This window comes from Somniosus microcephalus, chromosome 11, assembly GCF_052327205.1.
Source record: "Somniosus microcephalus isolate GS21.2 chromosome 11, FLI_Smic_1.0, whole genome shotgun sequence".
In the NCBI taxonomy this organism is placed as follows: Eukaryota; Metazoa; Chordata; class Chondrichthyes; order Squaliformes; family Somniosidae; genus Somniosus; species Somniosus microcephalus.
Window position 1 is genome coordinate 201,319,942 of NC_140997.1, and position 27,907 is coordinate 201,347,848.

At 42.8% G+C, this 27,907-nt stretch overlaps 1 protein-coding gene across 1 annotated transcript; it reads right to left on the reverse strand.

Moving 5' to 3' along the window:
• Positions 1–27,771, reverse strand: fbxw12 (F-box and WD repeat domain containing 12). Its single transcript, XM_086001698.1, has 10 exons — positions 27,547–27,771; positions 22,473–22,510; positions 18,437–18,600; positions 14,649–14,770; positions 11,606–11,815; positions 8,085–8,246; positions 4,113–4,326; positions 2,319–2,500; positions 2,101–2,231; positions 1–1,121 (listed from the first exon to the last, which is right to left on the reverse strand). Exons 1-10 carry the CDS (start codon positions 27,646–27,648, stop codon positions 1,022–1,024), a joined length of 1,425 nt encoding a protein of 474 aa, XP_085857824.1. The 5' UTR covers positions 27,649–27,771; the 3' UTR covers positions 1–1,021.
• Positions 27,772–27,907: the final 136 nt, after the last annotated feature.

The following is a 27,907-nucleotide window of genomic DNA, read 5'->3' on the forward strand; positions in this document are numbered from 1 at the left end:
TGACATGAGTGGCGATATGATTTTATAAAGTACATTTTGCATGTTACTGGGATGTGTTAATTTAATACAGTTACGTAACTTTTGAAAATAGCTTACTATAACCATACTCCTTGCTATATAACATGCCATGTAAGTTGCTGTTAAGAAATTGATCTTCTAATCATAGATTTGCCTTCACACAGATCGAGAATTGGAATCTGCTTTTGTATTTGAGCTTTCAAACCTGTGCGAAATCTGCACTGCATCGGTTCACTATTTGTTTGTATAAAAATGTACATGCATTCTCAGTTTATGAGTTAAAAAAAAAAATTGTTGATGAGATAGGAGTGACACTGCCAAAGCAGCATTTATGGACCATTCCTAGTTGCCCCAAGGGCATTAAGAGTGAACCACGGTGTGGACTGGAGTCTCACATAGGCGAGACAGGTTCCTTTCCCTGAAGGACATTAGTAAACCAGTCCAACAACTTTAGGCATTATTTCCTCGTCCCAGCCACAAATGACCAGATGTATTGAATTCGCCAGATAGGATAGCCAGGCAGTAAGTGCAAGACCTGCTATGACTAAAAGTGCATTTATTTTTGTTTGTATCTTTTTTTTTATCTCTTTTGACTCCAGAAAATGTATTGATTATTGCATTTATGCAAAACACCCAATTAAAAAATCTTTTCATGAATTGAAAGAAATGTTTGGTAGCATTCAATTATTCTGTGTTGCTTTACCAATAAAATGCTATCATAGTGGATAAAAAGGTTAGATGAAATCAGCTTACATGGGAACTTGTATTCAATGTGACATCCACAGAAACTAGTTAACCTGCAATTTTCTGTGTTTTTCAGCTTGCCAGAGTCAATATAAAATACACAGCCTATTACATGTACAAGAGCATGCACATTTTGTTATCACCAGATTGTAAATCTCGACTAGCTAACAGTCTGATTCAATAGAGTCCACATTTTTAATACAAATTGTAAATGTTGTATTCATGCTGTAGTGTAGTAAGTCTCTGTGATGGAAGAGTCTTACAGATTGAAGCAGTATGCTTTTAGAACGTCTTTTCCATCCTTTGATTGAACAGCACCCACAATGCTTACATAGTCACACACTACGCTTATAAATCCCCTGTGAAAAGAAAATCGTTATATTATAAAACTACATACTACTTGTTCTTGAAAAATACAGTCTTTTAAAATTAGGTTCCCACCAGGTTGTTGTTTATCACAATATCACTAATGATTGTTTTAGGGGGACTGGTCTACCCCTCTATGGTATTGCTCCCCCAGGGTTCTACTCTGGAGCCTGTACATCTGCAATGGGTTCTCCTGCCCTGTACAATCACCTTTGGCATGCACCAAGTTCCATCCTTGTCCCGTCCCCATTCTTCCCCTTAGCAACAAATCCATAAGTATGGGGCTAGCTTCCACAACCACCTTTAACTCCACTATTGTTACTGTGCTGTCTGGTCATTGATGAACCAGAATTTCGTGAGCTTTAACACTGGCAGGACTAAAGAAATTCTGTTACACTCCTGCTAGAAATTCCCCACACTATCCCTCATTCCATCTCCCTCCCAAGTTGCTTGCTCAGGCTCAACCCAGCTTTGTGCAACCATAGAATCTTAATGACCCAGGCTGTGCTGCCCACGTACCCAACCTTTTTATCATCAAGGCCATCTACATCCACCTCTATAACATTGTCTACCTCTTTATCTCATTGCCACAGAAATTCTCATCCATGAGTCATCTTCAAACTGACTTCTCCAAAACCTACACAAACTCCAATCTGTCAAATTCTACTACCTGCATCCTCTTCCTTCACTTCACCACACCACTTAGACAAGAGCTTTAGTTCCTCTATAATCTACATTTCTTTTTCTAGAGCAAGGTAGAGGGATTTAATCATCAAAAGTCTCCTCAAAATCTATCTTTTGGACCATGCATTTGCTCACTTCCCCTAACTCCTGCTTGGTTCTCATTTTCTCGCCTACTCCACTTGTGAAGTGGCTTGGGACATTGCACTATGTTAAAGGTGTTATATAAGCACAAATTGTCATTCCTCAATACTACCATTATTCATGAAAATACTAGGAAACAGACTGTACCTGGACCTCAGCAGAGATCCCCCCAGTAAATGGTAATTACTTTCAAGACTGAAACATTTGTTTGGTTGCCTTTTCCATGTATATACTCTAAGCGATAAATCCATTGATGCAGTGACCACACGGAAGGGATCCTTTATAGAAAAAATAACAATGTGAGAACAGTTTAAAAATTAGCACTGCTACTTAATTGTTGTCCAACAGATTACATAAACTCATACCACAGAAATTCCACTGATAGTTTCCTTATGGTCACGAAAGCTGGCAAGCTGTATACCATCAATGGAAAACAGTTTCAGTTCTGTGCCTTGTGCTATAATGATGGTATTAATTCCACGGCCTTCCAGAATTATCTCATTACTCCAGCCAACATCTTTGTAAGTGAAATTTCCAACCTGTTCAGCTTTTATAAATTAAACAGAATATCAAAATTAAGTTAGCAGTACATTACAGTTCAAAGTGTAGCTTTCAGAGTGACAATCGGTAGAAGAGACAATAAGGCTGCGATTTTGCGTTCGGTGTCGGGGTGGGTGAGGATCAGCTGGGTTCCGGTTCCGCCCCCAGCTGCCTCCGCTCCACAGAGGTGATTTTCCCTTGATTGACCTTGTTAAGCCTGCTCTACGCGTTTGATGACGTGTCATCTGCCGGTTTCCTTAAAGGGACCATGCACAATTTTATTTTGACAGTTGATTTCTCAGTGTTTGACAGCATTGAGGTGCTGAAAACACTGACAATCACTGCACAAAGATGAACTCTTACACTCAGGCTCTCCAATGACTCCCTCTATATGCTAGAATAGATGGCTGCTGCAGGTGAGATAACAGAAGTGATCTGTCACTGGTGAGAGAGGTTCTCCCAATAAGGTGGCACTGGACATACAGTTGGATTTAAAAACTTGTAAGCTGAAGAAATCTGTGTATGTTTTAAAAATGCAGTAACCAACATTTTCTTTGCTCTGAAACTCACCATGTGCAATATTGCATCCTTCACACCACTTCTGCAGCTGTCATCTTTTCACAAACATTACACCAGACTCACAACACGCCACACTTACCTGGTGTGGTGTCCGGACTTCGGGAAACCTGATCCAGAAGCGGGAAAATCAAAAAACAGGCTGAACACTACTGACAAGTACCTGTTCATAGGTAGGTAATTGCCTTTAATCTGTTTCCCGCCGCTAGGTGTCAGGTCCATTCGCAAATCAGGGACCTGACACTCGGAAAGGATGTTTGGAGACGGGTTGACGGCGGGTTCGGGACCTGCCGTCAATCAATAGGACTTTAACCTCTGACCCGCCTCTGAGTGCCGGCAAAATCGTGGCCCAAGGCTTCACCTCAGTCCCATTCTTAGATTTACTTAATTAAATCAATAGTTGTACCAGCTTCTGCAGCTTTATGAAGATACGGATCATACTGAAATTTAGACAAACACACACAGCTGTTAGATCTGACTGGTCATGATAAAACACTTAGGTTTGCATCCAAGTGCACTGCTGCCCTCCAGTACGTCATTAAAGTGAACAGTCCTCATGTGTGAGCCTAGACTGAGTGCAGGCGGGGTAGTTGGCCATGGTCCGTGAACAGCACTTGTGAGCCCAATTGTGCGATCACCCAATGTTCACATATTTGCACTCGATAGCTGTCAGGAGTAGGCACCTCATGAGCACTGAGGCCAATTATAATGTCCCTACACTGGCTGCGAGCACTTATCCCGGTGTAAATGGTGGATGGAGCGTGAGACCATCAGGCTATGTTGTAGTGCACTAATCAACTGAATTATCAGAGAGGCTTATTTTGCTCTCCATGTATAGTTAATCTGAGCTAACATAAATATATACATAAATAAACTGTAAAGTGACTACTACACTGGGCTGAACCAAGAAGCTGAAGCTTGCAGAATAACAAATAATGACTGTCAACATTCAAAAACAAAGCCTGCGGTAACTATGAATAAATTCACATGATTCCAACATCATTTTGTATTATGTTATGCCATTAAGTAGAAGTCTTTAATACCTTGTATTTCCAGTTTGCGATTTGTTTTCTGAAGAGTGATATCAAGAGTAACGATACTTTTTTCAGGAGACATGGCATTGCTGTGGGTTATAGTAACCACTCTGGATGTCTTTTTTGGTAACCAGCAAGCTGTGAAACAATGGTTTAGTTCTAGAGAATCTGCTGTCAATCTGTCATCATCAAGAGGGTTCATTAAACATTCTGTCCGCAACACCTGGAAGGAACGCATCTTGTTTTAGTGGCTTCGTTCCTATGAGACTGTATATTTAGTTGCATATTTAATTTAAGAAATTTAGTTTATTCCATCATAGTAATTGTCTAGCAGGTTTAGGAAAAATAACAAAATGTGCAGTCTGTTTTATTGACCTACACAATTTTCTTTAAAATAACTCCCTTGATGTAAGTTTGGTTTTATAATCTTTCTAACACTTAGCAAAAAGGGCAGAGACCCGAATTAAGAAAATTCAGAAAGAACTGGGTCCCATTCAGAATTTAATTTGCAAGTCCTCCCTCTGACTGTAACTGGAAATGGGGGGGAAAATGTCTCTGTTTTTGAAAGTCTATTGTATTTAAAAACATACAGTGAGCTTTGATGAGATATTTCTCTGCATCAATGAAATAAAGCTGTGACCTTACACAAAAAAATTAACCCTAAAAGTTATTTTCCGTTTCAAAATCTAGGTAATATTCTGAGCAAAATAACTTTCTGTAAATTTCTAAAGCTGATACTGAAACATATTTTTTTAAATCACATCTTGTTCCAGTTTTGATTTGGGTAACAGATGGGAAGAACGTTCCATTTATATAGCACTTCAGGACAACTCAAAGCTCTTCATAACCAATAAACTATATTGTGTTAGAGGCAAAACATAGTAGCTATTTTGCACAAAGCAGGGTCCCACAAACAGGAAATGGGATGCATGACCAGATAATCTTTGGTGGTGATGTTAATTGAGGATTAAAGTAGGCCAGGGGATCTTTCACATCCACCTGACCTGGAAACTCAGTTTAACATCTTACCCAAAAGATGGCACCTCCATCAGAAATGCACTGAAGTTTAGATTATGTGTCAGTCCTAGAGGGGGGCTTGAACCCATGACCTACCGACATTGGGTACAAACTTTTCTTTGTGGACACAACATAGCCACAGTATCGTTTTCTTTTATAAATAAAATTAATTTCTTTAAAATTAAAGTGGTAGCCATTGTAGAAATTGCACATCGTCTTTTTGAACTAATGTCTTTGAGCTCTTAATGACGACGGTAAATTTTATGGTACAGTGACAATTTTAACTGGATGGAAACTTTTGTAGGCCACAAATCGACCACACCGACCTCTTCAAACGGATGCCTGATGTGAAGCTTTGCACCAGATGCACTAAATTGTAAAATTTACACCTATAAATCTGTTAGGATTCTGTTATACTACTGATGCTGGTTTCATAGCAACGTAGATAGATAAACTAGCTGGGGGGGGGCCCCGCGTTGCCAGGGCTGTTTTGGGCCGGGCGGTTTAAATCGAGTCCCAGGCTTCGGGCCCTGTCTCTGTGTCCCTCTGTGAATCTGCTGCCGGGCAACATTTGTACCTTTTAATACCTTGAAAGATGAAAGTGAAAGTATTTATAAAACATTTTTGGTAAATCTTATGTTATTTTTAAAAGAGATACTTTTTCGAAGCTGGATTAGCAGATTTTGAGCTGGAAGTAGTTGAAGCAATGGCTGCCAGATCCCTGAGATGAAAACAATTAGTCCCGCCCACACACACACCGATTGGCCAACCATCAGGTGACTGAACTGTAGGATTGGTCAATCATGACGGCACAGGATTGGTCGACCTTGACATCAGTCAATCAATGCTAATTAGCAGATAATGAGTTTAATTTTGAACGTTTTTTGTATAACGCGCAAACAATTTTTGTCCGACCGAAAAGTAAATACGCTTACGACCGTCCTGGAACGGTAAGCTTTCTTTTGATGTAACGCATGTGTAGGTACGCTCTATAACTTTCGAGTGTATAGCCGGACAGATGCACCGAAGGACAGATAGACAGACAGATCAATCCTTTTATATATATATATATATATATATATATATATAGATGGATAAGGAGCAGGAGTAGGCCATCTGGCCCTTAGAGCCTGCTCCGCCATTCAATATGATCATGGCTAATCCTCTGTATCAATACCATATTCCTGCTCTCTCCCCATACCCCTTGATGCCTTTTGTGTTTAGAAATCTATCTACTTAAATATATTCAGTGACCTGGCCTCCACAACCTGTGGTAGAGAATTCCACAGGTTCACCACCCTCTGAGTGAAGAAATTTCTCATCATCTCAGTCCTAAATGTCCTACCCCATATCCTGAGACTAACCCCTCGTTCTGGACCCCCCAGCCAGAGGAAACATCCAGTCTGTCTAGCCGTGTCAGAATTTTATACGTTTCAATAAGATCCCCTCTCATTCTTCTAAACTCTAGTGAATACAGGCCTAGTCGACCCAATCTCTCCTCATAAGACAGTCCTGCCATCTCAGGAATCAGTCTGGTGAACCTTCGCTGCACTCCCTCTGGCAAATATATCCTTGGGTAAGGAGACCAAAACTGCACACAGTACTCCAGGTTTGGTCTCACCAAGACCCTGTATAACTCTAAGTAAGACATCCTTGCTCCTGTACTCAGTGCTTTCAGTGACTGGTGTACAAGGACAGCCAGGTCCCTCTGTACATCAACATTTCCCAATCTATCACCATTTAAATAATACTCTGCATTTCTGTTTTTCCTACCGAAGTGGATAACTTCACATTTATCCACGTTATACTGCATCTGCCATGTATTTGCCCACTCACTCAACTTGTCTAAATCGCCTTGAAGCCTCTTTGCATCCTCCTCACAACTCACAATCCCACCTAGTTTTGTGTCGTCAGCAAACTTGGAAATATTACATTTGGTTCCCTCATCCAAATCATTGATATATATTCTGAATAGCTGGGGCCCAAGCACTGATCCCTGCGGTACCCCACTAGTCACCACCTGCCACCCCGAAAAAGACCCATTTATTCCTACTCTGTTTCCTGTCTGTTAACCAATTTTCAATCCATGCCAGTATATTACCCCCAATCCCATGTTCTTTAATTTTACACACTAACCTCTTATGTGGGACTTTATCAAAGGCCTTCTGAAAATCCAAATACACCACATCCACTGGTTCTCCCTTATTCTACCAGTTACATCCTCAAAAAACTCCAGTAGGTTTGTCAAACACGATTTCCCTTTCATAAATCTATGTTGACTTTGTCTAATCACGTTGATATTTTCTAAGTGTCCTGTTATCACATCCTTTATATTTTCCCCTCTTAATCAATGTCTTGGTCCTTTTTTGCTGAATTCTAAACTGCTCCCAATCCTCAGGCTTGTTACTTTTTCTGGCAACTTTATATGACTCCTCTGATGGAAGAATCAAGTTGCACTGTTGCCTGCACTTCACACACTGCCTAATGACAACAACGCTCTATGTACACATGCAAGCATGCATGTTAGAGCTTCAGTTACTGACTGACTAAATTTTAATATTAGGAGAGGGCAGGCAGGAACATCAGCACTGCCCCCATATTTAAAGTGCCGAAAATGATACTTAAAGCGTTCCCAGCCAGTCCAATGAATTGCCTTGTAACCTTTTAAGCCTGGCTTTGCACAGGGCTGGAGTTGTATCACAGCCAGTATGAAGCCTGGAGGTGACTGCCATCTAGTTTTAGTGCCAACCTGATTCTTGAGTTACACTATAACCTTTGTGGTGATGCACATTAGAAACTGCTCTGCATCAATGTGAGCAATAGTACAATGCAATGGTTAAAGAGTAGGGCTGATTTCAACAACACTTGAGTGCTGCTCGTTCTATAGCACCAATGACATAGTTAATATTATAGCATTTTATATTTGTAAAAGACAAGTTACAGGGTCATATGGGGTAACTTTACCTTAGCAGAGATATTACTTTCCTTTGTACCAGCAATGATCCACTGCTGATCTGGTGATACCAGTAGAAAATCTACTGCATGAGCGTCAATCAGTGATAAGTGAGAGACCCGGCTGAGATTAGGAATGGTTAGCGTGATAAGTGCACCTCCTCCAGTGCCAACCTACAATGAAAAACAAATATTAAACCCGTTATACATCACCAAAAGATGCTACGATTTTTTTTACCAAATTTTAAATGAACCTATTAAATTTTTAATTTGGCAAAGTTCGAATTTGAAACTGCAATATTGCTATATTTATCATCACAATTAGGGTAAAGTTCCTTGTTCATTACATAGAAACGATAATGTAAATAACTTAAGTATAATTCAAACATATGGAGATCACAATAATCTGTTAAAGAAACAGAAGTCATATTAGAAAATCCACCAGATAATACATTCCGAAAGATTAATACCAGTGCTGAAACAAGGGATTTTCTAGATTTACAACAAAACACAAGCAAGATGAACACACATGACACTGATGCCAGATATAAAATCATTGTTCTAAGGTATTTGAACAGGAATTAATTTAATGTTAGAATTACTAAAAGTGCAAGAATCAAAGCAATAAAAGTTCTTATTGGAGTCAAAGCAAAATTACATTAATATGGAATAATCAAATATTTTAAGTATTTTGACCATTATTATTCCCTTATATCCTAAACAGGTTTACGTGAAACACTTTTTTAACAATCTTAATTCAACATCTAGCTATGAAATAAGTAATAAATATCTAGCTTTTAAATCAAAGTCTTACTTTTAGCAAGGTTCACACTTGAAATGTGTCTGTAGTGCAAAACAGCTGTCCTGGTTTCCTGATTGGCTCAAATAACCATGTGATTTTCTCAATAGGAAAAGTTACAAGCTAACATGCTTCCTCACCCATTTATATTTCTACAAAAATGCTTTATAACATAATAAAAACAAGCCTAATACTTGCCAATTATATCTTGCCATATATTCACCAAGTTTTGCCTACACAAGCCATTCCTTTCTCAGCATCCTCAGCCTTCACTTCTGGATCTCTTATTCTTCTTGTCCTTAATTACTGTGCTAACTCTGTTGCCCAATGTGCTTATGATCATCTCGCATATATGATTTACAGCCTGCCTCTCTGCCCATGTGGCCTTTGCTCTCATTGTCTTTCCACACCCTCACTGCCATCAGCTTGCACCACTAATGTCAGGGATATTGTCACCACTCCCCATAAGCAAAAGCATGGAAGATCAGTTATATTGATTAAGAACATAAAGCATAATGAAAAATGGCCATTTGGCACTTCACTTCCAGGAGTGCAGATACAACTTGAACTGTCATGAACAGCTTCCAAATTATTTCATGTCCTGATTCTTATCAAACAAAAATTGTAGCATAGCAATCGAAATTATACAAAGAAAAATCCTGGGGGAAAAAAACTAGTAGGAAAACTGGAAAAGGCAGCACTGATTAGGGAGAATCAGAAAAGGAAAATAATGGCCCTGAAGTGCAGTGTCTGTGACAATGTGCTCTGTGTATGCTGTTGTAATCCCTTTGAAATACCCCGCAAGTTCTGCAATTCCTTTTGCGCTTTGTGCATGTACGAAATCTGTAACTTGCGGCCTGTCAACGTATGCATTGACAGGCCATCCGCAAGGGTGCCGAAAAAGCAATCGCTGGTGCAAAGTTGGGCTATTTGCCCCGTGACCGGCCAGCAATTGTCCATGTAAGTCTTACAGTTGATGCCAGCAGGCATAGGACCCGTTTGCATCAGCGTAAGGGGATATCTAAGGCTTAAACATTTACATATCCAAAATTATGCACATACACTTTATTAAATGAGTTTATGCAAATATTGGCCTGGATTACAGTTTTAATGATGTGTGAAATTATCAACAAATTAAATTTTTATTGAGTTTGGTGGAATGAAGGTAATTATGATTAAAATTAAAAAATTCTGTTAATTGTATAATTTTTACATTTCGGGATTCCATTGCATATCATTAGGGGATTCCCATCGTAAATGATTCTGAACTGACTGCGTCCCTGGGATCTGTGGGCCATTACGCTGCCCTCCGCCTCAAGGCCTGAGACCACAACTCTTCGCAGCCTGGCCACCAGGAGGTACTTTCGTAATTGTTTCACGGGTCAGAGGCGTTATCCGGAGGTACGCCTCCGGCCGCAATTTCTAGGCCATAATTTTAGACACAGTATGAAAGAGTTAAGTAGGACATGGACACTGGACTGCAGGATAAGATAGAAAGATTAAACTGGAAAAATCATCACAAACCATTCACAAAGATTAGGAAATCTGAACACCATCTGTGCCAGTGAGTTAATGAAATAGAATTCTTAATGCCAGCTAATGTCTGTTGCCCATACAGGAAACTTTGGTTTATCCGGAAGTTGTATGTCTGGAAACCTCGATCTAACGGCAGAAATCAGCAGCCGTTTTGTTAGGTTTTTTTTCTTCTCCAGGTTTTTTTTCTTCTCCTAGCATTTTTTTAAACAGTCAGTCAGTCTCTGGAAAGCCTCTCTGAAGCTGTTGCTAAGCTACAGAGACGCTTCCAAGGTACGGGCCGACTGTTTACAAGCTGTTGCTAAGCAACAGTGTTGTCAGATACGGAGATGAAAACCTCCGTATCCTTCAACATTAGTGCTGGTCTGTCTGGAAGTTTTCATAGATTGGCATCACGCCGGTCCCGTCGGTGCCGGATATCGCGAAGTTTCCTGTATTATCATCACGAGTGAAATCGTGCCACATTCTATTGGGAATGACGGGAAAGTTTTCCTTTACATTTTCACTTTCCGCCAAAAGGAATCAATTCTGTACCTTTCAATCTTCTGTAAAGCACCCTGTCCTTCATTGTGTCACATATGTCACAACTTTGGGCAAGCAACCAGGACAAACATTGAACATGTAGCAGAATTTTTTGTTGCCTGAAACCCATAGCCAAAGAAATACAGTAATTCTAAAATGCTGGACTCCCAATCTGAATGCATTCTCTAATGGACATTCAAAGTCAAAAATTCTCAGCTGGGCTATTACACACACCACTTTTTAGGGCCATATCAGTTCTACTGCATTCAAATATATCTGACCAGTCATGGAATATTGACCATAGCCATGGAGAAGTCACTGACCCAATCCTCATGGAGGAAGTAACATAACTGTGGATGGCCTAAGTATCTATCTAAAGGGACAAATAAACAGAAGTATTAAAAATAATCAATTTCAAAGAACATTACAAATGATTTGGCTCTTAAAAAAACAAATTGAAAGTCTGGCATCTGATCTAAACTTTTCTTAACAATAGTTGTAACTACAGACAGCTAATAAGCACATTTTAAAATTCTAGTACACTAATATTATTAAATATATAATATAAAAACAGGAAATACTCAGCAGGTCAGGCAGCATCTGTGGAAAGAGAAACAGAGTTAACATTTCAGGTCGATGACTTTTTGTCAGAAGGTATTAAATATATAAATTGACATACAGTTAAACAGAGCTGGTTATCCATGTTGTAGGTCACCAAATTGCAAACTGTAGATGAAGTAGCATATACGGCCAATTCATCTCCCGTCTCTCCATTCCAGACTTTGATTTTTCCTTTTGAGTCTGCGCTGATCGCAAGATCTTGTTGTGGAACAGTTATTAATTTCACCAACGGCTCTTCTTGCACTGGAGTTGACCATATTTGCTCACCCTTTGAAACAAAGGAACATTACTGATGTGTTGGGTGATTTAATGAAGTATAAGTGAACGAGCTTTCTGGCCATAGGTCCCATATACAGTTTTGTAAGAAATGTTATGAAGCGCATGTGCTGAAATAACTTTTCAAAATAAATGAACTTCAACAAAATCCATAGTCATAAGGATGTAGCAACAGGAGGAAACTATTTAGCCCAACCAGCTGGCTCCATTTTCCAAGATTTGTTTTCCTTTTCCCTTTACTTTCTGCTGGACCGGGAATAGATGCTTCACTGGAGTCGGTATTTACCACACTGAATGGCAGCCTATTCCACAGGTTGACTATTCTCAGTACAAAGAAAGTATTTACCTGAAGTTTAGCTCATAGTCATGACTTCTGTTTTGTTCTTTCACAAAATCTCTGAATATCAACTTCATCTAATCCATTTTTAAATTTTTTTTTAATTGAATAATCTCCCCTTTTAATCTTTTTAATGAGAAGGGGTTTAGCTTCTTCAATCTCTTCTCAGTACCCAAAGAACTAAAGCCTGCAATTAACTTTGTTGTCTTCGCTGAATCCTTTTCATTGCCTCTTCTCATCTTTTTGAAATATGGTAACAATACTTCATAGAAACATAGAAGATAGGAGCAGGAGTAGGCCATTCGGCCCTTCGAGCCTGCTCCGCCATTCAATGAGATCATGGCTGATCATCCAAATTCAGTAACCTGTCCCTGCCTTCTCCCCATATCCCTTGATCCCTTTAGCCTCAAGAAACATATCTAACTCTTTCTTGAATATATTTAATGAACTGGCCTCCACTGCCCTCTGTGGCAGAGAATTCCACAGGTTCACCACTGTCTGGGTGAAGAAATTCCTCCTCATTTCAGTCCTAAATGGCTTACCCCTTATCCTTGGACTATGACCCCTGGTTCTGGACTCCCCGGCCATCAAAAACATCCTTCCTGCATCTAGTCTGTCCAGGCCTGACAGAATTTTATAGGTTTCGATGAGATCCCCTTTCAATCTTCTAAACTCCAGTGAGTATAAGCCCAATCGACACAATCTCTCCTCATACGTCATTCCTGACATCCCAGGTATCAGCCTGGTGAATCTTCGCTGCACTCCTTCCATGGCAAGAACGTCCTTCCTCAGGTAAGGTGACCAAAACTGCACACAATACTCAAGGTGTGGTCTCACCAAGGCCCTGTACAACTGTAGCAAGACATCCTTGTTCCTGTACTCGAACCCTCTTGCTACAAAGGCCAACATACCATTTGCCTTCTTAACCGCCTGCTGCACTTGCATGCTTACCTTCAGCGACTGGTGCACAAGAACACCCAGGTCTCTTTGCACTTCCCCTTCTCCCAATCTATTGCCATTCAAATAATAATCTGCCTTCCTGTTTTTGCCACCAAAGTGGATAACCTCACATTTATCCACATTATAGTGCATTTGCCATGTTTCTGCCCAATCACCCAACCTGTCCAAATCGTACTGGAATTTCACGACATCCTCCTCACAGCTTATCCTCCCACCCAGCTTTGTGTCGTCTGCAAATTTGGAGATATTACATCCAATTCCCTCGTCCAGATCATTAATATATATTGTGAACAGCTGGTGTCCTAGGACCGATCCTTGCGGTACCCCACTGGTCACTGCCTGCCACTCAGAAAACGACCCGTTTATTCCAACTCTTTGCTTTCTGTCTGCCAACCAGTTCTCTATCCAAGTCAATACCTTGCCCCCAATCCCATGTGCCTTAATTTTGCACGCTAATCTCTTATGTGGGACCTTATCAAAAGCCTTCTGAAAGTCCAAATACACCACATCCACTGGTTCTCCCTTATCTATTTTACCAGTTACATCCTCAAAAAATTCCAGTAGATTAGTCAAGCATGATTTACCTTTTGTAAATCCATGCTGACTTTGTCCGATCCTGTCACTGCTTTCCAAGTGCTCTGCTATTACATCTTTTATAATGGACGCCAGCATTTTCCCCACTACCGATGTCAGGCTTACCGGTCTATAATTCCCCGCTTTTTCTCTACCGCCTTTTTTGAATAGTGGGGTAACATTAGCTACCCTCCAATCCATGGGTACTGTTCCAGAGTCTATCGAGTTCTGGAAGATGACCAGCAATGCATCTGCTATTTCTAGGGCCACTTCCTTAAGTACCCTGAGATGCAGATTATCAGGCCCTGGGGATTGATCAGCCTTCAGTCCCATCAATTTTCCTAACACCATTTCCCTACAAATACTGATTTCTTTCAGTTCCACCCTTTCATCAGACCCTATGTTCCCCGGCATCTCGGGGAGGTTATTTGTGTCCTCCTTTGTGAAGACAGAACCAAAGTATGTATTTAGTTGGTCTGCCATTTCTTTGTTTCCCATTATAAATTCCCCTGATTCTGACTGCAAGGGACCTACGCTTGACTTCACCAATCTTTTTCTCTTCACATATCTATGTGTGATCCCATTAGTGTTTTACAAGGCGTCAGGGTCACTTCTTTGCACTTACTATAGATTAATTTATACACCCATTTAATTATGGCAACTGACACTGTGAGACATACATTAGCTTTATGTGCCATACTGGCACCCTGAGGTTTCTGAATAACAACTCCATTGCTTCCGATTGACAAACTCACCTGGGGGGAAGCCAATGTTGGAGGACCAGGGCACTCATGTAAAGAGGGTTACCGTTTTGTACATACTTTCTTGTATTTGACAATTTATATTGTACTTTTATAATGCACATTGACTAATTAAATTGACAATTATTAACAGCAATTCTAAAAAGTTACTGAACTGCTTAACATTAAGTGGATTTATAATAGATTGTGCCAACCTCTTGAATGCTCCATGCTCGCAGTGTACAGTCTCCAGATGCTGTACAAACCAATGATTTCCAGATCCCAGTATCAAATGGATGGTCAGGATTACTCAGGTATTGCAGGCCAAAGATACTGCCTTCAAAGATGAAAACAGACATAGGCACCATTAATAGTTTCAGTTCATCAGGAGGGATGGCTGGTTACAAGCAATATTCAGACTGAATTTTAATTTTTTTGCAGCATGGGATCTTCTATTTCTAATTTTTCTTTTGAGACTATAGCCCCGATTTTAACCCGTCCCGCCTGGCGGCAGCAGTGTGAGCAGGATATTAAAATGGCAGCTGGGGGAACCTGCTACGTTCCCATAATGTTCCTGATCCCCCGCGATTTTAACTCCCGGATTTTCGGGAGCACGGAGGCCACCCTGATAACAGCTCGGGAGAAGTCTACATTTTAAATCCTCCGTCGCGGCGGCACCCGTGTCCCCTCTTCCTCGCTCCGTGACATTACTGACTGCCAACACACACGAGCTTCCGGCTCGGTGTCCTAACCACCTGCCCCTGCTTCAGGTGACCGGAAATGGGACCAGCTGGTTACCGGGAGCCTGAAGGAATGAGAGAGATGGAGTGGTGTGGGGCTAGGGTAAACAGGGACTATGTGCCAGGGATGGGCAGCTAGGGGGAAGAGTGGGTAACTGGGGGAGGTCGAGGGATTGGGGCGGGGGGTTGAAGAGTGACAGTGGACTGGGGTCGACGATGGGGAGGGTCAGGAGATTGGGGCCCGAGTGTGAGGAGAGAGGGCGATTGGGGCTTGAGCAGGGGAAGAGAGGGAGACTTGGTGGGCATGGGGCCCAGCATTTCCTGCAGAGCCAGAGCAGCAGCAATGTGGGAGCGGCACCGGGAGAGGAGCAGCCAGTAATGGGGTGAGTGAAAGCTGGAGGCTTTATTGTGGATAAATAGTGAAACATTGTTTCCACTGGTGAGCGAATGGGGAACAAGGGGACGGAGACTGCGGATTCTCACTGGAAGAACCAAAGGGGAAGGGAGAAGAAAGATTTTTGAACTGAGGTCTATTAGACCATGGGATGCTTCACCACTAGTGGTTATTGAGGCAGAGACTAGAACAGCATTTAAAAGGGAATGGAATAGGTATTTGAAAGGGAAGAATATAAAAGGATCTGAGGGGAAATGGGGTTACAGGAGAGAGAGAGAGAGCGCCACAGACACCGAGGGCCAAATAGGCACCTCCTGTAATGTCAGTTCTATCATTCTATGAAAAGTCTCCTTTACTGAGTCTGAGCCCGGGAAGTGGTTTAGAAATGTTGGTGTTGAGCTGAGTTTAGGACGATGTGCCCTGTGAGAAGTGCCCCAAACACTGAGCCCCTGCCCTTTGTGAGATCCCTCGGTTTGGTTCAGGTCAGTCTGTGCCGCCCAGTTTTGATGTCTGAAGTCGAAGTACAGATTGGCTCTGACTGAGGCTCCATGTTCAGAGTTGTCACCTTCACACACAATCTAAGTCCAAACCAGAGATAGAGAGAGAGATGGGGCCTGTTAAAAGTGGCATTGACTGGGAAGCCTGACCGCACCTTGTGTAGTACACAGTGATTTTGGCTGTTACAGGGTGAGTATTAGTGGGTGATAGAATTACTACTAGTAACAGGTAGGATATCAGGGCATTGCACCTATTACTTCCAGTTACATATAGACTATCAGTGAGTTATTGTATTACTGTTGATTATGAAGGGACAGAGAATCTGTGGCTGGCAGAGGCAGCAAGCAACTCAGGGATGCATGGGTGTGTTTGCCTCCCACCAGTTGCGCACTTCAAACACTGGATGCAGTAGCTGCCTATTAGACCCTGGCGTTCAGCATTTGGAAAGAACCCTGCAGGAAAACTTGATGAGGAGTATATGCAAGCACACAGAGTGCAGCCGTGCACAGGTAGCAGTAAAATTAAAAAAGCAGGCAGCTCATCAGCCACCTCTTCCCTACTGCAGTAGGCCCGAGGCCTGCCACTGCATGTACCCACCCAAAGACTGGCACAACTCCCTGATGGGAGGCTGAGGAGCCTGTCTCCCATGTTTAAATGGCCCTGGTGTAGAGATTAGGCCAATTAGTAGCTTATCTCTAGTCTTTCAAATAATCAGGATCGACTGCAAACCAGTATGGTGGGTATATTGTGTTTAATTAGTGTTTAAGATGGAATATAACATGCTAGTTATACAGCAAAAACACGCGACTGTGACAAGCAGCTGGTACCAATCCCAATCAGACAGACGGCTGGCGTGCATGAATAGTTCTCTGGCTTCCGGCCTCTCTCCCTCTCGTCTAGAACCTCTGAGTTGGTGAGCATGGGGTCACTCTCAAAAAAGAGTGTTCGACCAGCCCAACTTCTGTTTGGCTCTCCCCTCTACCGTCTGTGTGGGCAAGCACTCAGGGTGTTACTTTTATTCTCTTTTTAGGGGTGGGCCTGAGGCCAAATTATTGACAAGACCATTTAACCTATAGAGGTTCCCCTAAAACCTCATTACCCAATGGGGCATCGAGTTCTTTGTCTCAATTCTTGGATGAAAGTCCCCCCCCAAAAGGGTACTTATGACCTCATCCAATTTGTCTTATTGTTTAATCTTTCTGAAGGTTCTCTCATTGGAATTCGTGCCTTATCTCTCTTTGTCCCTGTCCTCCTGGGTACAATTGGTACTAGACCTGGTCTTGTATTCTTTCAATTATGAGGCCTAAGCCTGAGCTGTCCCATTTCAGTTATCTCACTTCCATCTAGCAAATGGCCCTATCCTAATATGGATACCTTAATCTCCCCAAATTCCTTTCATTCAATGTCTTTTATACTAATTCACTTTTAATTATCCTTACAAGTGGTTTTGTAAAGCTAACTCCAATTCCTAGCTTAGCATTATATCATGGTTATTAGTAATAATAGAAGAAACGTAGGCATTGGGTCTTAGTTGGTCAAATTAGAGATACATAAACAAGTTGAAATCCTAACCTGAAAACAGCAGATCGTTAGCTTGGAAACAAGATTATTTATGACCATCACACCGCAGAATGCTATAAAATCCGCAGGGAACCAAAACACAGGCAGATTCTAAGCATCTATCTAATTACTCTAAGACTAGTCTGAAGAGACATTTGTCTCCAGTTCTAATACAATCACGTAAACACAGCATTATTTGCGCCATAATTTTATCCGCATAATCATATACATTTTGGACACCCCTGATTTCTAACACTGGGGCCAGAAATATGGCTACGATCAGAGGGAATTCTTGGAGGCAAACAGAAGTTCCGGCCTGCCAGAGTTGCACCACAACTGGCTGGGTGAGGGGAGGGGAAAGAGGCTGACAGAAACCCTCGGCCTATACGTTAAGATTTATTATATTTTACAGTATCGCATGAAACCCAAAGCCCATTTAACTCTTTCCCTACTCACGTCAAAGACCAGGCAACAATCCTGTGTGTTCAGATACAAAACCATATACATTCCTTCTGTTCCAGCTTGTGAACTGTTGTTGACAAAATTGGCTGCACACACTCAATAGTTGCTCCTTGTAAAAGCAGCCCTGATTGTGCACTGCATTCACTTTCAGCCAGTGCATTTTTTGAGATGCTTAGTTTCAGAGTGAACAGCTGGATTCACCCCTTTTTTTGTTCTATTTCTTCCCTGTGCTGGCTGCACATTTTGTCTGCAAATTCTACTCTTGTTTAAAAGAGAAACAAATGGAGGAAAAAAGGGATAACTTAAGAATTGTCTTTACTGCAACAAAACAAAACCATTTTCCACTTACCACTGTGACCCCTCAAAGTTGTGCAGGTATAGTCAGCCATGCTACGCCCTGAGGCCATGTGCTGCTCCGTTTTGGAACGATGAAAAAAATACTTTTTCCAGGATTTTATTCCACTATTGGTATTGGAGAGATTGCAGAAGATCCAGCGTTCCAGACACAATCTTCTATAAATCCAAATATCATGTATAAGCATCAAACATTTAGTACAGACAAGTCACCCAGAGTCTTCCGTAAAGATTTTTTAATCACAAAAGTAAAGCTTTTGGGATGGTTTTCTTACTGGTAACACTGTGTGCTTCTCACTACAGCTCTGTATGTTTTGAGTTTATTAAATGTTACTGTGTACACGTGCCTTCCACTACACATTGCTGAATACAGGGAGCTGCAGACAGCAGTGCCATGTTTTACCCATAAGATGTCAACCTTGGCTCAGTGGTCGCACTCTTGCTTCTGAGCCATCGCCGAGCTCCCCACCGTCAACATCCTGGAGGTCGCCACTGAGCAGAAACTCAACTGGACCAGCTACATAAACACCATGGCTAATAGAGGCTGGGTATTTTGTGGTGAGTGACTCAGCATTTCCACTCCCTACAAGGCACAAGTCAGGAATGTAATGAAATACTCTCCACTTGCCTGGTTGGGTGCAACTGCAACAACACTCAAGAAGCTCGACATCACCCCCAAAAAAAAGCAGTCCGTTTGATCAGCACTTCATCCATTAGCCTAAACATCCATCACCGATGTACCGTGGCTGCAGTGTGTACTATCTACAGGATGCACTGCAGCAATTCACCAAGGTTTCTTTAGCAACACTTTCCAAACTTGCAACCTCTACCGCCTAGAAGGACAAGGGCAACAGGTGCATAGGAACACCATCCCCTCCAAGTCACGCACCATCCTGACTTCATCATTACTGGGTTAAAATCATGGAACTCTACCTAACAGCATTGTGAGGGCACCTTTACTGCAGCAGTTCAAGAAGGCAGCACACCACCACCAAGGGCAACTAGGGATGGACAATAAATGGCCACCTTGCCAAACATGCCCACATCCCAAAAATGAATTTTTAAAAATGATACAGTTTACGCTGTTCAATGCACAGCACTGACGTACCAGTCCTCTGATGGGTACTCTTATTACACTCACTAAATGATAATCTGTTTGAACAGGAATTCACTCAGTTCCACATTAGTAACAATCTGCAATATTTGCGCCTTACTCCGTAAAATATGTCCATTCTGCGCTTAAATCTAAATTAAAACATAGGAGGCTTCCTGGACAGGTCAGTGAGGTTATCCAGTCACGAGCAGAGCCGTACAGGGCAGAAATGTTCAAAGTTTGATCCCCTATCTGTTCTGAGATAGCTGCCCTCCTGTTAAGGAAGGGAAAAATTGGCCAGGGTTCCTGCTTCTGATCGCTATCCAGCAACCACAGCTGGAAGCGGGTGAAGATAACCTCAATTGTGATAACCTCTATGATGTCCCCAGTTGCCAAGGGGCACCTGGTACTTGTGAAACCAGTCAAACCTGCGGGGGAGAAACAGAGGGGAAAGAAATTGGTGTGAAAAGGAGAAAAAAAAAATTCCATCAATATCTAGTACATAGAATTAACATACAACCACATACATTTATATAGAGCCTTTAACATACACAAATGTCCTGAAGCGCTTCACAGAGGTGTTATCAAAAAATGGACACCAAGCCAATGGAGGGGGCCAACGATGGATCCTTGAAGGCGATGGTGTGAAGTGCAAACAGAGGCTATTGCTGGATGTGGTCTGGCTATGATTTCGACAGGTAAGAATGGAACCAAACAAGGGCAGTCTCACTGAGCTGGACAACAGAGGGAGAGGGGTTGGAGGATGGAGTGGTCAACCATGTCAAAGATGGCAGAGAGGTCAGGGAGGGATAATGCACCACAGTCACAGAGAATGTTGCTTGTAAATTTGGTTTTGGGAAGGGCAGAAACCTGATTGGAGAGATTCAAATGGAATTGCGGGAGAGATGTGCACAGATTTGGGAGGCGACAACACGTTCACGGACCTTGGAGAGGAAAGGGGGGTTGGAGATGGAGCAATAGTTTGCAAGGACAGAGGGGTTGAGGATGGATTTTTGAGGAGGGGGGTTGATGACAACAGTTTTGAATGGGTAAGAGATAGTGCATGGCAAGGTGGAACCATTTAAAATGTTAGCTGACATGGGGACTAGGAAGTGATGTTGGGTGGACAGGAGTTTAGTGGGAATGGGTTTGAGGGAACAGGATGTAGGTCTCATGGACAACATGTGCTCAGAGATGGAATGTGGGGAGTTGGGGAAGGAACTCCAGAGAGATTGGCTCGGGGCTAGTATGGGTGGGCTGGCCAGAAGTTTGATTTGGTGGGTAAGCACGGAAACAGCAGAGGCAGCTGAACAGATGGTCTCAATCTTAACGACAAAGAAGTCCATGAGCTCATGCTAGTTGTTCTGAAGATGGAGGGGGCAGGGGAGAGGGGTTTAAGAGTGTGGGCAGTTGTGGAAACAAGAATCTGGGGGTTATCTTTGCTCTCCAGGATAATCGCAGAGTAATGGATAGCTTCGACAAATGAAAATGAGGCCCAGGAAAGCTTAATTTGATCCATCTAGGTCTGATAATGGATGACTAAGCCAGTTGTGTGCCAGCTATGTTCAAGCCTGCACCCGTTGTACTTAAAGGAGCAAAGATGCCTTCCATACCAGGATGGGAGACAGTGAATGTTTTGCTGGGGACACAAGCTCCAAAAGGTGATGGTGAAGGGGCAGGTAGTTGGGAGTTTGAAGGTGTAGTTGTAAATGATTTGGGCAGAGTTTGTTGTAACAGTGGATGCAAAAGTAAGGAAATAGAATTTGTTTTTCCAAGTGGGCAAATATTTGACTGTCTTCATTAAAGGTGTTTAAAAAACCTTTTGTTTACAAGTATGACACAATGGCATAAATCATATCACAATAAGCCATTGTGTCATTTACATATGGGTCAGTGGGGTGAAGTTAGCGCAAGACTGTCCTGATTCTTCCAAAAGAATACAAAAGCAAAATACTGCAGATGCTGGAAATCTGAAATAAAAACAGAAAATGCTGGAAACACTCAGCAGGTCAGGCAGCATCCGTGGAGAGAGAAACAGAGGTAATGTTTCAGGTCTGGGACCCTTCGTCAGAACTGCAGGTGCAGAGGCAGGGAAAGAGGGGGAGGGGAGGAAAGAACAAAAGGGACGGTCTGTGATAGGATGGAAGGCAGGAGAGATTAAACGTTGCAAATGGAGATGGCAGAATCATCAACAGCTGCCGTCTGAAAAAATAGGGGCAGAGGTTGTGGTCTGAAATTGTTGAACTCAATGTTGAGTCCAGAAGGTTATAAAGTGCCTAATATAAAGATGAGATGCTGTTCCTCAAGCTTACGTTGAGCTTCATTGGAACAGTGTAAGAGACCAAGAACAGAGAGGTCAGAGTATTCTTCCAAAATAATAGTTTGCTCACACTTTTGTACAAAGGCAATGCCCTCACAATAATCATTAATACAATAAACAGCAGCAGTGTGTCAGCTGTGGCTCAGTGGTAGCATTCTCACCTCTGAGTCAGAAGGCTGTGGGTTCAAGCCCCACTCTAGAGACCCAAGCACAAAAATCTTGGCTGACACTCCGGTGCTTTACTGAGGGAGTGCTGCACTGTCAGAGGTGCCGTCTTTCGAGTCTGCTCTCTCGGGTAGATGTAAAAGATCCCATGGCACTATTTCGAAGAAGAGCAGGAGAGTTCTCCCTGGTGTCCTGGTCAATATTTATCCCTCAACTAACATCACTAAAAATATCACATTGCTATTTGTGGGACTGTGTTTCCTACACTTCAAAAGTACATTGGTTGTAAAGCACTTTGGGACATCCTGAGGTGATGAAAGGCGCTATACAAATGCAAGTTCTTTTTATTTCTTATTGGGCACAATGTACCGTCCAGGCAGCAGTAAGGGACGTAACATACAATGCAGGTGGTTGTATTGGGCACAACGGATGGCAGTAATGGACTAGCCTCACCTCCACAGCCAGGGTGTTTCTGCAGCATCATTCCAAGCCTGTAATTACAAGATATGAATATTTATCCTCTGATGGATTTCAATCCGGTCAAAAAATCTATTAAATTGACAACATGCATAGTTTGCAGTTTGTTGTAAAGAGTGCTACAAGTCAATTTGGAACTGCCAGAACAAATGCAGCCGATGAAGTCATTTTCAAGCAGTGTAATAACAGCCCATTCCCGTGCACGACCAGGTTAAGGTGCCTGTGAATCCTTTAGTCACAAGGGTTACCAAGTTGAGGAGGGGGTCAATGGAGAACCACACAACTCTGATTTATCTTTTCAATCTTGCAACGTTGCTAAATAATTCTAATCGTTGCTGGTTGGGCTTACTCAAGACTCTCGTCTCCTGATTTCCAGACTTGGAGCAAGACCTCACTATTTTCATCAGCAACAAATTGCAAAACTATAGCACCTTTAACATAGAAAAACATCCCAAGGCACATCACAGAGGCATATGTCAAAACAGGCACCAAGCCAAAGGAGGCGATATTAGGAGGAACGACTGAAACCTTGTCCAAGTTTAGTTTTAAGGAGGGTCTTAAAGGAAGAGGGGGAGGTGAAGAGGCAGAGGGATTTGGAGAATTCCAGAGTGAGGCGCATAAGCAACTGAGAGCACAGCTGCCGATGATGGGCAAAGGGAGACCGAGGTGCACTACAGGTTGAAGTCAGAAGAATGGAGAGCTTGGACTGGAGGAGGTTAGACATATGGTGGGGCGAGGCCTTAGACAGATCTAAATACAAGGCTGAGTATTTTAAATTTCGGGTGTTTGGAGACAGGGAGCCAGTGTAGATCAGCCAGGATAGGGGTGGTGGATGAGCAGGACTCGGTGTGGGGTAGGATACGGGCAGTAGAGTTTTAGGGTTGAGTCAGGAGAGCAGTGAAATAGTCAAATCAGGTGGTGAAAAAAGGCATGGCTGAGGCTTTCAGCAGCAGATAGGCTGAGGTAGGGGTGGAGGTGGATGATGTTGTAGAGGTGGAAGTAGATGGAGTGGGGACAGGGCCAAAAAGCTGGCTTGGGTTCAAGTCGGATACTGAAGTTACAAACAGTCTGGTTCAGCCGCAGGCAGTAGCTAGGGAGGGGGATGGACTCCATGGTGGGGTACACAGTTTTTGGCAGCGGCTGAAGGTGATGGCTTTGGTCTTCCCAATGTTTAGCTGGAGGAAATTATAACTTATCTAACACTGGATGCCAGATAAGGAGTCTGAGAGCACAAAGGCAATGAAGGATTCGAGAGAGGTGGTGGAGAGGTCATCAGTGTACATATCTAAGCTGACCCTATGTCTGTGAATGATATTGCTAAGGGGCAACATGTACATAAGAACATAAGAAATAGGAGCTGGAGTAGGCCATTTGGCCCTTCGAGCCTGCTCCGCAATTCAATAAGATCATGGCTGATCTTCTACCTCAACTCCACCTTCCCGCACTATCCCCATATCCCTTAATTCCTTTAGTTCCCAAAAATGTATCAACCTGTCTTGAATATACTCAACGACTGAGAATCCACAGCTCTCTGGGGTAGAGAATTCCAAAGATTCACAACCCTTTGAGTGAAGACATTTCTCCTCATCTCAGTCCTAAATGGCTGGCCCCTTATTCTGAGACTGTGACCCCCTGGTTCTAGACTCCCCAGCCAGGGGAAACATTTTCTCCACATTAACCCTGTCAAGCCCCTTAAGAATGTTATATGTTTCAATTAGATCACCTCTCACTCTTCTAAACTCTAGGGAATATAGGCCTAGTCTACTCATTCTCTCCTCATGGGGCAATCCCCTCATCTAAGGAACCAGTCTAGTGAACCTTTGTTGCACTCCCTCTAAGGTAAGTCTGTCTTTCCTTAGGTAAGGAGACCAGAACTGTACACAGTACTCCAGGTGTGGCCTCACCAATGCCCTGTATAATTGTAATAAGACTTCTTTACTCTTATACTCTAACCCTTTATAACAAAAGCTAACATACCATTTGCTTTCCTAATTGCTTGCTGTACCTGCATGTTAACTTTCTGTGGTTCATGTACAAGGACACCCAGGTCCTTCTGAATGCAAACATTTCCCAGTCTCTCACTATTTAAAAAATGTTCTGCTTTTTTGTTTTTCCTTCTTCTTCTTCTTCTTAGGCAGTCCCTCGGAACCGAGGATGACTTGCTTCCACATTAAAAATGAGTTCTCAGGTGACTGATGAGCCCAATGCGGGACCTACAGTCTCTGTCACAGGTGGGGCAGACGGTGGTTGAAGGGGTGGGTGGGTGGGGTGCTTGGGTTGACGTGCACTCCTTCCGCTGCTTGTGCTTGGCTTCTGCTTGCTCCCGGCGAAGAGACTCGTGTGTTCGGCGCCTACCCGGATGCTTCTCCTCCACTTTGTGCAGTCTTGGGCCAGGGATTCCCAGGTGTCAGTGGGGATGTTGCACTTTTTCAAGGAGGCTTTGAGGGTGTCCTTGAAGCGTTTCCTCTGCCCACACGGGACTCTCTTGCCATGCCGGAGCTCCGAGTAGAGCGCTTGGTAGTCTCGTATCGGGCATGCGGACGACGTGACCTGTTCATCGGAGCTGATCGAGCGTGGTCAAAGCTTCGATGGGGATGCTGGCCTGAGCGAGAACACTGACGTTGGTGCGCCTATCCTGCCAATGGATTTGCAGGATCTTGTGGAGGCAGCGTTGGTGGTACCTCTCCAGTGCTTTGAGGTGCCTGCTGTACATGGTCCATGTCTCTGAGGCATACAGCAGGGCTTGTATCACTGCTGCTCTGTAGACCATGAGCTTAGTGCCGGGTTTGAGGTCCTAGTCTTCAAACACTCTCTTCCTCAGGCGACCTGGTCGCCTGTTTTTCCTACCAAAGTGGATGACTTCACACTTCCCCATATTGTATTCCATTTGTCATGTTCTTTCCCACTCAGTCAACCTGTCTATATCTCTCTGCAGCCTCTTTGCGTCCTCCTCTCAGCTTACTTTCCCACCTAACTTTGTATCATCAGCAAACTTGGATTCGTTACACTCAGTCCCTTCATCTAAGTCATTAATATAGATTGTAAATAGATGAGGCCCAAGTACTGATCCTTGCGGTACCCCGCTAGTTACAGCCTGCCAACCTGAAAAAGTCCCGTTTATTCCTACTCTGTTTTCTGTCCATTAACCAATCCTCAATCCATGCTAATATATCGCCCCCAATCCCATGAGTCCTAATTTTGTGTAATAACCTTGTGTGCACCTTATCGAATGCTTTTTGAAAATCCAAATACACTACATCGACTGACTCCCCCTTATCCATCCTACTAGTTACATCTTCAAAAAACTCTAACAGGTTTGTCAAACATGATTTCCCTTTCATAAAACTATGTTCACTCTGCCTAATCATATTACAATTTTCTACGTGCCCTGTTACCACGTCCTTAATAATAGATTTTAGCATTTTGCCTACTACTGATGTCAGGCTAACTGGCCTATAGTTCCCCATTTTTTCCTCTTCCTCCTTTCTTAAATAGCGGGGTTATGTTTGCTACCTTCCAATCCTTGGGGATTGTTCTAGAATCTAGCGAATTCTAGAAGATTAATACCAGTGCATCCACTATCTCTGCAGCTATCTCTTTTAAAACCCGAGGATGCAGGTCGTCAGGTCCAGGGGATTTGTTGCTACTTAGTCCCATTAATTTTTCCAGTACTATGTCTTTACTTATACTGATTTCTTTAAGTTTCTCATTCTCTCTAGATCCTTGGTTCCCCATTATTTCCGGAATGTTTTTTGTGTCTTCTACCGTGAAGACGGATACAAAGTATTTGTTTAATGTCTGTGCCATTTCCTTATTGCCCATTATAATTTCTCCTGTCTCTGTCTCTAATGGGCCCACATTTACTTTCACTAATTTCTTCCTCTTTACATACCTATAGAAATGTTTACAATCTGTTTTTATGTCTCTTGCTAATTTACTCTCATATTCTTTTTTCTCTTTCCTATCAATTTCTTGGTCCTCCTTTGCTGAATTCTAAAATCCTCCCAATCCTCAGGCTTACTGCTCTTTTTGGCAACATTATAAGCCTCTTCCTTTGATCTAATACTATCTTTAACTCCTCTTGTTAGCCACGGTTGGACCACTTTTCCTGTGGGATTTTTGTGTCTTAAAGAAATGTATATTTGTTGTAAATTATGTATTAATTCTTTAAATGCTAGCCATTGCTTGTCTACCATCATACCTTTTAATGTAGTTTCCCAATCTACCTTAGCCAGCTCGCCCCTACAACTACGTAGTTTGCTTTGTTTAGATTTAAGACCCTTGTTTTGGACTTAACTAAATCACAGTAGATGAGGATGGATCCACAGGGGAACTCTCTGGGTGATGGTGTAGGGGCAGGAACAGAAGCCATTGTCAGAGGTGTCCTGGCTATGATCAAATAGGTAAGATTGGAAACTAACTAGGACAGTCCCACCAAACTGCACAGTGGAGGAGAGGCATTGTAGGAGGATAGTGTGATTGACTGCGTCAAAGGTTACAGGAAGGTTAGGCAAGACGAGGAGGGTTAATGAACTATCATCACAGTCACAGAACATTGTGACTTTGGTTAGCAAGAGAGAGCAAGAGCACAACTGGAATAGAGGAAGCAGGGAGTGCACACGGCCCAGCATCAATTTCGTATAAAGCCAATCGTTTGTTGGTGCTTCTGCCAGTTTCATGTGCAAACCTTTAGATTGGAGACAAAAACATTTAAATGAGCTGCAGTCACAATTTCTCCAGATTTATGCTGGGGTTTCTCTTTAGATTGGAACAATGGAAGCTCCATAGACCCAGGCGCTCTTACATTGCCTTTAGAAGGATTTGTTGTTGTTGTCATATTTACAGTCCCCTGCCTGTTGTACATCAGGAAGAAAAATAAATAAACTGAATAAATCAGTTTGCACCATTCCGAGAGGGAATTCCTTCAGTGCTTGGCTGAGGGGGTGGGAGAGGGTAATATGGGCTCAGAGTCTGGGGAGAGGATGTGCTGACTGTCGGCACTGCTCTGTCCCAAGCCCCGCAGGCTCCCCGCTGCCCTGAGGTTCCTCACCTCGTTCACCTGAGAGGCCCGTCTCAAATCATCGGGCTCCAGGTGAGTGAAGATGTGGATCAAACAGTCCCGAGGGAGGACAGGGACCGGAGACCTCTCCATCCCAGCGAGATCTTCGGGGAGCAGGGCGCGTCTCCAAGGGGCCGCCTTCAAACAGCGACAACAGCCGCAGAGTTTCTCAATCAGCCGCTCCTGGGACCAGAGACCAACACACACAGCAACCGACTTCCGGCCTCTGCTCTATGGCAGCCCAAAAGGCACAAATATAAATAAACGTTCAAAACTTTGAGCCCAGTGATAAAAGTACGAGAGTGGTCAAATTCTAGAAATCAAAGCTACAAATATTCTAAAGCCAGTGGAT

Excerpts from the sequence above, each read along its gene's own strand:
- fbxw12 (XM_086001698.1), bottom strand. The coding sequence starts at position 27,648 with ATGGAGAGGTCTCCGGTCCCTGTCCTCCCTCGGGACTGTTTGATCCAC. Across the intron at positions 8,247-11,605 it reads ATAACCAGCTCTGTTTAACT|GTTGGCACTGGAGGAGGTGC; the intron begins GTATGTCAATTT and ends TTTTCATTGTAG. Across the intron at positions 4,327-8,084 it reads AAAGTAATATCTCTGCTAAG|GTGTTGCGGACAGAATGTTT; the intron begins GTAAAGTTACCC and ends CGTTCCTTCCAG.